The sequence below is a fragment of the Gossypium hirsutum genome, chromosome A03, assembly GCF_007990345.1.
Source record: "Gossypium hirsutum isolate 1008001.06 chromosome A03, Gossypium_hirsutum_v2.1, whole genome shotgun sequence".
In the NCBI taxonomy this organism is placed as follows: domain Eukaryota; kingdom Viridiplantae; phylum Streptophyta; class Magnoliopsida; order Malvales; family Malvaceae; genus Gossypium; species Gossypium hirsutum.
In genome coordinates, this window is record NC_053426.1 from 2,619,710 (window position 1) to 2,633,938 (window position 14,229).

General features: G+C 37.8%; 1 protein-coding gene and 1 pseudogene across 1 annotated transcript; both read left to right on the forward strand.

Annotated features, from left to right (window-relative positions):
- The first annotated feature begins 1,479 nt into the window (after positions 1–1,479).
- LOC107963669 (primary amine oxidase-like) lies at positions 1,480–4,906 on the forward strand. The gene is given in 6 exon segments (XM_016900100.2): positions 1,480–2,470; positions 2,473–2,813; positions 3,502–3,615; positions 3,703–4,143; positions 4,219–4,316; positions 4,397–4,906. Coding segments are annotated over 6 exon segments (2,100 nt in total). The 5' UTR covers positions 1,480–1,575; the 3' UTR covers positions 4,608–4,906.
- Positions 4,907–5,912: 1,006 nt separating this feature from the next.
- LOC107963671 (primary amine oxidase-like) lies at positions 5,913–14,021 on the forward strand (annotated as a pseudogene).
- Positions 14,022–14,229: the final 208 nt, after the last annotated feature.

Genomic DNA, 14,229 nt, shown 5'->3' on the forward strand with positions numbered 1-14,229 from the left:
TTGTGGAAAAATATTATCCTATTTATTTCATTGAGCAAGAGAAAGTAATCTTTAAGAATCAGCTACAACATTATAAGTAAAATGTTCCAAATCATCTGAAATAGTAAAACCTGTCCACAAGTTCTGATCTTTGTCAAGGATTAGCAGACACAAATATCAAAGGTATTTTTCTTGTTGATAGATTAATCCTTTTTTTGTTGACTCTTCCTGATTCAACTGCAACTACAGAAAGAGCATTTTTGGTGATGAAAATTGTCAAAATAAGGCTTCGCAACAAAATGAAGGAAGAGTTTCTTATAGATAATTTTGTTGTTTATATTGAGAGAGAGATTGCTGAAACTTTTGATTTAGACTCTATATTTAGTAATTTTATTCCCCGGAAAAAATGTCGTGTACACTTTTAAGTAATGATATGTTATTTCTTTTTAATTTTTGGAAAATTGCTTCTTTTGAATCGATTTTTTATATTTAAATCGATTGTCATGTTAAAATACTGCTTTTTTTAATCAAGTGTTTTACCTTTAAATCGATTGTTACATAAAACATCTAATTTTAGCTTGCCCCCCCTAAGATTAACATCCTGGCTCCGCCACTACCTATATCTTTTGCATAATACAGTTCAATAACCATATAATAATTGAAATCTAAATCATGCAATTAGAGTAAAACAATAATTTTAACATACATTTTCTTGCAATAAAGATTTCTTTTAAATCAAAATTTGACAAGGTCACTAACCTTGATGCAACTACATTTGCCAATATCCGTCCTCATAGTACCATGCTTGTAGTGGCATGTGAATGAGTGGTGACTGACAAGTCTTTTTTAATTTATCATAAAATGCGAAAATAAAAACCTTAAAATTGTTGGTGTGTGAAGATAAAAATAAACTTATGAGAAATTAACGAATACTTCAAGGCGTGTATCAATATCACTTTCTTTAATGTTCTATTTGCCCTTCACCTATATTATGGTGTGTAAAAGAGTTACTGACAAATGAATATCAAGGATACAATGAAACCCAATGATTGTCTACGTTTTACACTGATAGAAACAGTTCACTGAACAATGAGTAAATCATAGCAATGATATTAATTTCTATAAAGAATTTTTGCAATAATTCTTTATAGAACAATATAGGAATACAAAAAATGGTGGCAGAAATAGAAAAAAAACTTTGTTTTTATATTTTTAGATGTATTATACAAATGAAAATTCACTCTTATTTATAGAAAGTCTTATTTCTCTTCATAGAGACATTATTACCTAAATGGACAGTCATATTTTTAATAATAAATATAATTATTTAATAGATATCTAATGAATAATTATGACTATTTATTAATAATTAAAAAAATAACTTTTGAATTAAAAAAATAACTATAATAGTAACTTTTAATTTGAATCATTGCATATAATTACAACAGGTACGGATGATGATAAATGTCAAAGTTCTATTAGGAACGGCCACATAATCATGTGGCCTTGGAAATTTCGTCTTTCATCTCACACCCGAAGCGGCAATAATGGCTTTGCCAATCTGATCTGAATTACCTTTAGCTTTTAGGGGAAATTATGGAGAAAACTTCATGTCTTCATTTCTGTTTCATTTCATGCTTAGTTTTATTCATTATTGTAGGTTCATGGTACCGTTCTAGCATTTCATCGTTGCCTGGTTACTCACTGCAAACTCAAAAACCGATATATCACTCAGCTGAGACCCCTCACCATCCACTTGATCCTCTTACTGTGAAAGAAATCAACAGGGTCCGGACCATCCTCTCATCTTATGAACCCTTTTCATTTACCTTCCCTACTATTCATACTATACTGCTCGATGAACCAGACAAGGTACAGGTTCTGAAGTGGAGAAAAGGTGACCCATTTCCACCACGAAAAGCACAAGTTTTGGCTCTGCTGAATGGCCAGTCCCATGTGCTTAATGTGGACTTGGATTCTATACGTGTCACTAGCCATGTCATCAATCCACGCTCAGGCTATCCGATGCTATCTATGGACGATATTTCGGCGGCGTCTAAAGCACCGTTTTCTAATGCGGAATTCAACAAATCTATTGCTGCCCGTGGGGTGTCATCATCAGAGTTGATCTGCTTACCGCCTTCGGCAGGCTGGTTTGGGCCTAATGAAGAAGGCAAAAGAGTAGTGAAGGTCCTGTGTTTCTCTAACCAAGGCACACCCAATTTCTACATGAGACCCATTGAAGGGCTCGTCATGACGGTGGACTTGGATACAATGGAAGTGCTGAAATTCTCTGATACGGGCCGAGATATCCCCATTCCAAAAAGTACCGACACAGATTACAGGTACACAGCTCAAAAGAAGGAACCACAAATGGAACCATTGAACCCAATTTCCATAGAACAACCAAAAGGACCAAGTTTTAGAGTTGAAGATGGGCATATAGTGAAGTGGGCCAACTGGGTGTTTCACCTCAAGGCTGACCACCGCGCTGTTTGGTGATTTTGAGGGTCATGGTGCGGGACTCGGAGAATGGTGAGCTGAGGGATGTGATGTACAAAGGGTTCGCTTCAGAATTTTTTGTACCATACATGGACCTTGATGAGTCCTGGTATTTTAAGTCGTATATGGATGCTGGTGAGTTTGGTTTAGGGATGTCAGCCCTTCCACTTGTGCCACTAAATGATTGTCCAAGGCACTCTTATTACATGGACGGCATTTTCGCTACTCCCGATGGAAACCCATTTGTTCAGCCCAACATGATTTGCCTGTTTGAGCGCTATGCCGGCGACATCAGTTGGCGACATTCAGAGGGCCTACTCACTGATTTCCAGGTAATAAATAACTCCAACAATAGTAACAATGATAAACCCTGATACTTTTAAAATAAGCTTAACTACGAAATAGGCCCCCAAATTATATTATTCTTTTCACTTAAGTACTAAAGTTGTTCGGGGAAAAATGTACTTAAATAATAATTCCTCTCATGTTGTCAACAATATCCAATTAAAAACGTGTCATATATTGTATGCTTATTGCTTGATATGAATTTGAGTAAATGGGAAAGTAATTGATGGTATAGAAAACACTTTTTTACCAAAAAAAGAAACTTCGAAGTACGAGAGTCTTGCGACATGTTTCAAAAGTTGTTTCCTATCTATTTTTAATGTTTAATTAAGATATAAAATAATCTAAACTTAACACGAGTCTATTTAATCTAATAGAGGTGAAACTTTTATTTTAACATCGTTATAGCTCTATAATCATACCAACTTCATAAGAATAATATGAATTTAACACAATCCTATTTAATTTAATAGAGGTGAAATTTTTATTTTAGTATCGTTATAGCTCTATAATTGTACCAACTTCAAAATAAATCATTTTTAAAGTAAAAAAAAAATTAAGAGAACTTGATTTTAACTTTTCAACTACAGAGAGTAGATTGCAAACATTATAAAAATTATAATCAATGAAAACATATTTTAATTTGTTTTTCTATTTCCATTATTGTACTTGTAGATTAGGGAGGCAAGACCAAAAGTAACTCTCGTTGCTCGTATGGCAGCATCAGTGGGAAACTACGATTACATCTTTGATTGGGAGTTTCAAACAGATGGTTTAATAAATGTTAAGGTCATTCTCTTATGCCATTAATTTTCACCAACTTCTCCCTCAGCAATAGCGTATGCCATTCATTTTGTATGATTTAACTTTGTACAGGTAGGACTTTCAGGAATGCTAATGGTGAAAGGCAGTCCTTACCATCAAGCGCCTAACCAAGATGCCATGTCGGGTCCTCTCATTTCCGAGAATCTCATCGGAGTAGTTCACGATCACTTTGTTACCTTTCACCTCGACATGGATATCGATGGGGCAAACAATTCGTTTGTTAATGTTAATCTTGTTAAGGAACGGAGTTTACCAGAGGAATCCCCTAGGAAGAGCTACTTGAAAGCTAAGAGAAAAATAGCTAAGACTGAAAAAGATGCACAAATTAAGCTTAAATTGTATGATCCCTCAGAGTTTCATATGATTAATCCTTCTAAAAGGTCTAGGCTAGGAAATCCAACAGGATACAAGATTGTTCCTGGAGGAACTGCAGCTAGTTTGCTTGATCATAGTGATCCTCCACAACTAAGAAGCGCCTTCACCAACAGCCAGGTAAAACCCTTTTATCCTTTTTTTGCTCTTGATTGAATGATTTTGCACTCTTTATTGAGTTCTTTTTTTGAATAGATATGGGTGACTCCTTATAACAAGAGTGAACAATGGGCTGGTGGGCTTCTAACTTATCAAAGTAGGGGAGATGACACTCTTGCTGTGTGGTCTGAAAGGTATAAAACTCGATAAATGAATCAATTCTTGTAATGCATACGTTCTACCCTGATTTTCTGCTTTAATCCATCGAGAACAGGGATCGTTCTATTGAAAATAAGGATATCGTGTTGTGGTACACCTTGGGGTTCCATCACATTCCATGCCAAGAAGATTTCCCTGTAATGCCAACAGTGACATCAGGGTTTGAGCTAAAGCCTGTCAATTTCTTCGAAAGCAACCCAATTCTTCGAGCTGCCCCAGCTTTTGAGAAAGATTTACCTGTTTGTAGGCCTAGTGCTTCCCCTTGAAGTCTTGATTAGCACTTGAAAGCTCTTCTCTTACCATAAGATCCCAGTTCATGCCTGCAATAGAATATATCATACAAGTTATCTATCTTCGAGAAAAAAAGATCATATTATTATCACAATCAAATGTATTTTAGTAATGTATTGTTGATTGTAAATTCCAAAAAATCATTTTAGCAATCGGAGGGGTTTAGGTAATATTATTGTGTGAATTAGTTTGAAAATTTGATATGATATTAACGTTGTGCTGGACCATTTATTTAAAAGCTGTTTGATAATAGATAAATATTTCTTATATTTTTTAATATTTTTTATATGTTGTTTTTTTATAGAATTCCTAAAACTATCCCTTCTCGACCCCTAAATAGGAGGATGAGGCACATTCGAACTCATGTCAACAATATCAATATCAATCAAACTAAGATTTAATTAGCATATTTTTAAATAATTTAAATTTGAAAATAACGAGAAAAAACTCAAAAATTAAGTACATATAGTCATATAGAGTCTGAACGTGGATCTCACAAGCACCTCTCTCTCTCTATATTTTTTGGAATTAGGAGAAAGGGTTCTTTTTATGAATTCTTCCATTTTTTTTTCACTTTTTAGTCATCAAACACATTACTTAATTCATTCTTTTATCATGGGAGCTCTGTATATTTTCTCCCTTTCATCTCAATCTCTAATGATTTTTCGTCGTACAGTGAATCATTTCAAACTTTCACCAATTTTTTTTCTTTGTTAATTTCTTGGATAAATATATTTAAGTAATTATTTTTTGGATCGTTTGAACTTTTTAAGTTAACTTACGCATTATTTTTCCTAGTATGTTCTTCTAATATTTGACATTAACTGTTAGATCGACTTGAATCTAAAGTATGTTTTTCTATTTGTCTATGGGTGCTAATTCATTGCATTGATCGTCGAATCTTCATTTGAAGCTTACTAGCTGGATTTAGAAAAAAAATTAACAGCTCAATGACTTAATAAAAACTCTTGAATAGTTCTGTAATTTAAATGAAATCTTCCGAATAGTTTAATGGTTATTTTGTAACTTTTTGAATTGAGTGATCAAAATATAAACTTACTAATAGTTCAATAACTTTGGGTGCAATTTACCGTTACTAAAAAAAATCATATATTCAAAATTAGCAAGCTGGAATATTTTAGGTTAAAAAAAGGAGATTCCTATCTTACCTATTCAATTCAAATCACCTTAGCCGTCAGTATATTTTAATGGACAATTGTCATACAGTGACTTAAATAATGGGGAGAGTTTTTAGTTTTAAATGCCATAATGCTAAATGACAAATTCTATTGGGACGGCCACATTCTCTTGTAGCCATGAAAAGCTTAATTACAAATTCACAATTAGAGAAACAACTACTCTGATCTGATCATGGAGAAATCATCATGTATTCATTTCTGTTTCATTTCATGTTTAGTTTTATTCATTGTTGTAGGTTCATGGTACCGTTCTACCAATTCATCATTGCCTAATTCCTCACTGCAAACTCCATGGTCCACCTCCAAGAACCGGATTTTCTCAAACTCCAAGGCCAGCTCAGTGTTGGAGACACAAGCTCAAACTTCGATAGACCACTCAGCTGAGGCCCCTCATCATCCACTTGACCCTCTTACTGTGCAGGAAATCAACAAGGTCCAGACCATCCTCTCATCTTATGAACCCTTTTCATTTACCTTCCCAACTATTCACACTGTACTGCTCGATGAACCAGACAAGGTCCAGGTTCTGAAGTGGAGAAAAGGTGACGCACTTCTTATAGGTATACGCACTTCTTAGATTCGATGGAGATGCTGAAATTCTCCGATACAGGCCGAGATATTCCAATTCCAAAAAGTTCTGGCACTGATTATAGGTATACAGCTCAAAAGAAGGAACCAGAAATGGAACCACTGAACCCAATTTCCATAGAACAACCAAAAGGACCACGTTTTAAAGTTGAAGATTGTTCAAAGGTGGAAACTACAGCAGCAACATGCATGCTACCATGCAATCATGCATGAGCATACAAGTGACCAAGCAGTCCAGCTGAGGCATTGAAATGTCCATGGTGTAATTCGGTTGAAGAACCATTTTTGTAATAGTTGACTTTATTAGTTTGTTTGTTATCCTTTTATGTAATGTTCAGCTAAGATTAATCATGCTCTTAGCTGATTTAGTAGTCATTTTAGGGTGTCATTATGCTGATTTTACAGCTTAGCTACTTGCACAAGCAAGCTTTGTTTTCTTTCTATGTAATCCATCTACTTATGTACATGAAATTTTGAACTTTTCTAGTAACAAGCATAGCCAACTTGTTCTGTCAATTTGTTCATCCGATTTTGCTTCTGTTTTGAGCTTTCAAACAAAAAATTTCTTTGTTTTGTTTCATTGATCATTTGATCGAAACTTAACTCATACTTTACCCGGATATATTACTTTGTTGCTCCAGTTTCAACAAGTAGTTCATTTTTTACCCAGGTAAAATAGATCTGTTTTTCCTCCTGTGTGAAAAACTCTACAAAGCTGGGCATATAGTGAAGTGGGCGAACTGGGTGTTTCACCTCAAGGCTGACCAACGAGCTGGTTTGGTGATTTCAAGAGCCATGGTGCGAGACTCAAAGAAAGGTGAGTTGAGGAATGTGATGTACAAAGGGTTCGCTTCAGAATTTTTTGTGCCTTACATGGACCTTGATGAGTCCTTGATGAAGTTGGTTCGGCATGCAGCAAACTCGACAGCATGCAGGCCAAGAAGACCAAGTCATGCAGGAGCTGCTGATGCAAGCTTATTTTGTTTATTTTGTAATTCCTAGTCAATGAAATGTAATCTTAGTTCATTTCTAACTAAGTTAGGTTGTTGACTGATGTAATTAGCTTATGTATGAGCTGCAAACACAACTTTGTATAAGTTTACAAGTCAAAATTTCAAGTTTCCATGTCATTAGTGGAGGTAGGTGATGTTTAGGTAATTATTTGCTGTTTTTGACAAGCTTAGTGCTTGGTTTATGTATTGGCATTGTGCCATTATGCAATCTATGAATGAAGTTCAGTTTGTTCATCAATTTTTCTCTTCATTTTTCTTAGCTTTTCTTTCTTTCTCTTGCTCGAATTCTCTTGTTTGCTCAGCAAGTCTCGAGACTTGCTTGACAAGTTTGCACTGAATCTGTTAGTTTCAGTTACAGCACCAACAATTGGTATCTAGAGCCTATTTCTTAAGGGATCTGTTACACAAATCCATGGCTTCATCAAGGTTTTCACCAGCTGCACCTCAAGTCTTCAATGGAGAAGGCTATCACATATGGGTGGTCAAAATGAAGACCTACCTGCAGGCTTTCGATCTGTGGGAGGTGGTCAACTCTGATGTTGAACCAGAGCCACTTAGAGCTAATCCAACAGTGGCTCAGATCAGGCAGCATGCTGATGAAAGGACCAAGAGGCACAAGGCTATGTCTTGCATCCAAAACTCAGTGTCTGATGTGATTTTCACAAGGATTATGGCCTGTGAATCACCAAAACAGGCCTGGGACAAGTTGCAGGAAGAGTTTCAAGGGACAGAGAGGACAAGGCAGCAACAGTTGTTAAACTTGAGGAGAGATTTCGAGAATTTGAAGATGAAGGAAGAAGAAACTGTCAAGCAATATTCTGATAGGATTATGGCTGTGGTTAACAGCATCAGGCTCCTTGGAGAGCAGTTCAATGAAGCTAGGATAGTGGAGAAGGTTATAGCAACTCTGCCTGAGAGGTATGAGGCAAAAATCTCATCTCTCGAGGACTCAAGGGATCTGTCCACCATCTCCCTGACAGAGTTGATCAATGCTCTATATGCTCAAGAGCAGAGGAGAGCAAGCAGACTGGAGGAGCATCAAGAAGGTGCCTTTCAGGCAAGAACAAATACTGCCTACAAAGGTAAGAAGGCCTGGAGAGACAAGCCAAAGAATGATGCTGCAAGGAGAGAAGGTCAGACTTGCAAGCACTGCAGAAAGGCTGGTCATTCAGAAGAAAAATGCTGGTTTAATCCAGATGCTGTGTGTCAGCATTGTAAGAAAAAGGGTCATGTTGAGAGAGTCTGTAAGAGCAAGGCCAAATCAAGGCACAATCAGACTCAACAGATGAAAGCTGAGGCTCGAGTAGCTAAGGAGGACAGTGACCAAGAGGAGCAAGTCTTTGCTGTGTCATGCTCAGCTGCTCAGGAAAGGTCCTCATCTGGTTGGCTCCTAGACAGTGGATGCACCAACCACATGACACCTGATGCTGCAATCTTCAAGTCTTTAGACAGAAGCTGCAGAACTAAAGTCAAGATAGGAAATGGTCATTTTATTCAAGCTGAAGGCAAGGGTGATGTGCTGATATACACCCTTACAGGTAGCAAAGTAATTTCAAATGTGCTGTTGGTGCCTGAAATTGACAGAAACCTGCTCAGCATAGCTCAGTTGCTGGAAAAAGGTTATTCAGTTGTGTTTAAAGACCACCAGTGCCAAATCAGTGATCCAAGTGGATCCAAACTGATGGCAGTCCCTATGGCTGATAAGAGCTTTGTGGTTGACTGGACAAAAAAGTCAGACATTGCCTACACAGCCACTTCAGATGAATCCAAGCTGTGGCATCAAAGACTGGGACATACCAACTTCAGATCGATGGCCCGAATGGTCAGAGAGGACCTGGCTGAAAATTTCATCAACTCATTGGACCATGATGATGTATGTGAAGTATGTCAGCTAGGAAAGCAGGCCAGACTCCCATTTCCCTCGAATCAAGCCTGGAGAGCCTCTGAAAAACTCCAACTGGTGCATACTAATGTGTGTGGCCCTATGAAGACTGAGTCATTAAGTGGAAACAGGTATTTCATACTGTTCATTGATGATTTCTCGAGATATTGCTGGATTTACTTTTTAAAACAGAAATCAGAGGTGGCCACTGTGTTTTGGAAGTTCAAGAATGCTTCTGAGACTGAAACAGGCTGCAAGCTGAAGACCATAAGGTCTGATAATGGGACTGAGTACACCTCAGCTCAGTTCCAAGCCTTCTGTGATAAGGCAGGCATCAAACATCAACTTACCAACACATATACACCTCAGCAGAATGGGGTAAGTGAAAGGAAGAATAGGAGTTTGATGGATATGGCCAGGTGCTTAATGATTCAGAAGAATCTACCTAAAGCACTATGGGCAGAAGCAGTTAACACTGCAACATACATTCAGAATAGACTTCCAACCAAGGCTTTGGATCAAAAGACCCCATTCGAGGCCTGGTTTAGCTTCAAGCCATCACTGGCTCATCTGAAGGTCTTTGGATGCATCTGTTATGCACATGTACATGCTGTTAAAAGGGACAAATTGTCTGAAAGGGCTTGACCTGGTGTTTTGGTGGGGTATAGCACTGTTAAGAAGGGCTATAGGATTTTAGATCCTTCAACAAACAAAGTGTCAGTAAGCAGGGATGTGGTATTTGATGAAAGGTCATGTTGGAACTGGGAAAGACATGAACCTGAAGAAGTTTCTGAAGAACTTGCAGCAGACCAAGCTGAGTCAGACCAAAATGTCCCTGAAATGGATATTGATGATGAACCAGTCAGAGGAATAAGGTCATTGGCTGAGATTTATGAAAGGGCTCATGTAGCCATAGCTGAACCAAGCAACTTTGAAGAGGCTGAGGCTCAGCAAGGGTAGAAGCAGGCAATGGCTGAGGAAATCAGCATGATTGAGAAGAACCAGACCTGGGAATTGGTTGAAAGGCCAGTCAAAAGGAAGGTGATTGGGGTGAAATGGGTGTACAAAGCCAAGCAGAATGCTGATGGTACCTTGAACAAGCTGAAAGCAAGGCTAGTTGTCAAGGGGTTCAGTCAGAGGTATGGCTTGGACTACCTGGAGACCTTTGCACCAGTGGCCAGGCTCGACACCATCAGACTGATGATTGCCTTAGCAGCACAGCTCGAATGGAAGATCCATCAACTTGATGTGAAATCAGCCTTTCTAAATGGTTTCTTAGATGAAGACATCTATGTTGAACAACCACAAGGGTTTGAAATAGCTGGCAGAGAGTATATGGTCTACAAACTGAAGAAGGCCCTATATGGATTAAAACAGGCTCCAAGGGCTTGGTATAGCAGAATCGATGGCTACTTGACTGATCTGGGATTCGATCGAAGCAAGAGTGAGCCAACACTGTATGTCAAGAAACAAGGGACACAAATACAACTCATTGTGTCCCTGTATGTTGATGATCTTCTAGTGACAAGAGGAGATCGAGTAGTGCTGGCTGACTTCAAGACCAAGATGCAGGAAGTGTTTGAAATGTCTGATCTTGGGGAGATGTCATATTTTCTTGGAATGGAGGTGTCTCAAGTACAGAATGAGATATTTTTAAGCCAGAGAAGCTTTGCCACAAAGATTCTGACCAGGTTCTCCATGCAAAACAGCAAGGCAACTAAAACACCTGTTGCTGTTGGAGAAAAACTATCAAGCCAAGGTGATTTTAAGCAAGTTTGTGAAACAACCTACAGGAGTTTAGTTGGTTGCTTGCTATACTTGACTGCCACTAGACCAGACATCATGTATGCTGTAGGATTGCTCTCAAGGTTCTTGCATTGCTGCAATGAGAAGCATTTCCAAGCTGCAAAGAGAGTGCTGAGATATGTCAAAGGCACTTTAAACTATGGTTTGAAGTACAGCAAAGAAGGAAATCTGAAGCTGGTTGGCTACACTGATAGTGACTGGGCTGGCTCGATAGATGACATGAAAAGCACCTCAGGGTATGCTTTTAACCTTGGTTCAGCCATGTTTTGTTGGAGCTCAAAGAAGCAAAGTCTAGTAACTCAATCTACTGCTGAAGCAGAGTATGTGGCAACAGCAAGTGCTGTCAACCAAGCCATATGGCTAAGGAAAATATTGGCTGACTTGAATGTGCATCAAGAGGAAGCTACTGAGATCTTCTGTGACAACCAATCTGCAGTAGCAATTGCTAAAAATCCAGTGTTCCATAGAAGAACAAAACATTTCAGCATCAAGTTGCATGTTGTTCGAGAAATGGAGCAAGCTCAGGAAGTAAAGCTGATCCACTGTAATTCAGAGGATCAACTTGCAGACATTTTAACCAAAGCCCTTACTGTCACAAGGTTCGAATGTCTAAGAAAGAAGCTAGGTGTTTGCTCCATGCAAACCAAGGAGGAGTGATGAAGTTGGTTCAGCATGCAGCAAACTCGGCAGCATGCAGGCCAAGAAGACCAAGTCATGCAGGAGCTACTGATGCAAGCTTATTTTGTTTATTTTGTAATTCCTAGTCAATGAAATGTAATCTTAGTTCATTTCTAACTAAGTTAGGTTGTTGACTGATGTAATTAGCTTATGTATGAGCTGTAAACACAACTTTGTATAAGTTTACAAGTCAAAATTTCAAGTTTCCATGTCATTAGTGGAGGTAGGTGATGTTTAGGTAATTATTTGCTGTTTTTGACAAGCTTAGTGCTTGGTTTATGTATTGGCATTGTGCCATTATGCAATCTATGAATGAAGTTCAGTTTGTTCATCAATTTTTCTCTTCATTTTTCTTAGCTTTTCTTTCTTTCTCTTGCTCGAATTCTCTTGTTTGCTCAGCAAGTCTCGAGACTTGCTTGACAAGTTTGCACTGAATCTGTTAGTTTCAGTTACAGCACCAACAGTCCTGGTATTTCAAGTCGTATATGGACGCTGGTGAGTTTGGTTTAGGGATGTCAGCTCTTCCACTTGTGCCACTAAATGATTGTCCAAGGCACTCTTATTATATGGACGGTGTTTTTTCTACTTCCGATGGACACCCGTTTGTTCAACCTAACATGATTTGCCTGTTTGAACGCTATGCCGGCGACATCAGTTGGCGACATTCAGAAGGTTTGCTCAATGATTTTCTGGTAAACTTCAACAATAGTAACAATGATACAGTCAAAAACTATGATATACATTGAAAACATACATGGCTGGTTTTGTATATACTATAGAAAACTATGATACATTCAAAATTTTATCTATTTTTATGCTATAGTACAAGGACCAGGCTAGCGATTTAACCTTTTTTTTCCTTGTCTTAACTTGGGTGCTTGTCTTTTTCTTTTTTAATTATTGTATATATAGATTAGGGAGACAAGACCAAAAGTAACGCCGCTCGTATGGCAGCATCAGTCGGAAACTACGATTACATTTTCGATTGGGAGTTTCAAACAGATGGTTTAATAAGTGTTAAGGTCATTCTCTTACGCCATTAATTTACACCAACTTCTCCCTCAGCAATTGTATTTACCGTTCATTTTCGTATGATGTTTCATACAGATAGGACTCTCAGGAATGTTGACGGTGAAAGGCAGTCCTCACCAGAGTTTATATCAGGTGCCCAACCAAGATGCCATGTCGGGCCCTCTCATTTTGGAGAATGTCATCGGAGTAGTTCACGATCACTTCATTAGCTTTCACCTCGACATGGATATCGATAGGGCAAACAATTCGTTTGTTAATGTTAATCTCGTTAAGGAACGAAGTTTACCAGGAGAATCCCCTAGGAAAAGTTACTGGAAAGCTAAGAGAAAGATAGCTAAGACTGAAAAAGATGCACAAATTAAGCTTAAACTCTATGATCCATCAGAGTTTCATATGATTAATCCTTCTAAAATGTCTAGGCTAGGAAATCCAACAGGTTACAAGATTGTTCCTGTAGGAACTGCAGCTAGTTTACTTGATCATGATGATCCTCCACAACTAAGAAGCGCCTTCACCAACAACCAGGTAAAAACCTTTTTTACTTTTTTTTTTCTCTTGATTCAATGTCTCTGAATACTTTGTTAAGCTATTTTGTTTTAACAGATATGGGTGACTCCCTATAACAAGAGTGAGCAATGGGCTGCTGGACTTCTAGTGTTACAGAGTAGGGGAGATGACACTCTAGCAGTGTGGTCTGAAAGGTATAAACTCGATAAAAGAATCAAGTTCTTTAATGCATATGTTCTGCCATTGATTTTCTATGCTTTAATCTGCTGAAAAAGGGATCGTCATATTGAAAATGAGGATCTCGTGTTGTGGTACACATTGGGATTCCATCACATTCCATGCCAAGAAGATTTCCCTGTAATGCCAACAGTGACATCAGGGTTTGAGCTAAAGCCTGTCAATTTCTTCGAAAGCAATCCAATTCTTCGATCTGCCCCAGCTTTTGAGAAAGACTTACCTGTTTGCAGGCCTAGTGCTTCCTCTTGAAATCTTGATTACCACTTCAAAATTCCTTTCTCTCTAACCATATCATCCTAGTTCATGCCTTGAGGAGGATACTTGTGGGTGTTAAAGAAGAAGGAAAGAAACCAAAACAGAGAATTAGCAGTATATCGAGTCTGCTTTATATTTCCTTTTTTTTCAAACTTTACAATATATATGAGTTACTTTACAAGAGAACTCTACAAATACCACTAATACACTCTTGAAATTTGAAATACATTTCTTGTACATAAAATAAATTAATCAAATATGTCAATCATTACCTAAACACATAAAAAATCTACCAACTAAAATTGGTTTTATCTAAAACAAACACGCACTCATCACTGATAGCGTGCACCAAAACAGCTTCATTCTAATTGCGGATACAGTCCGCAGGCACATTTCACGA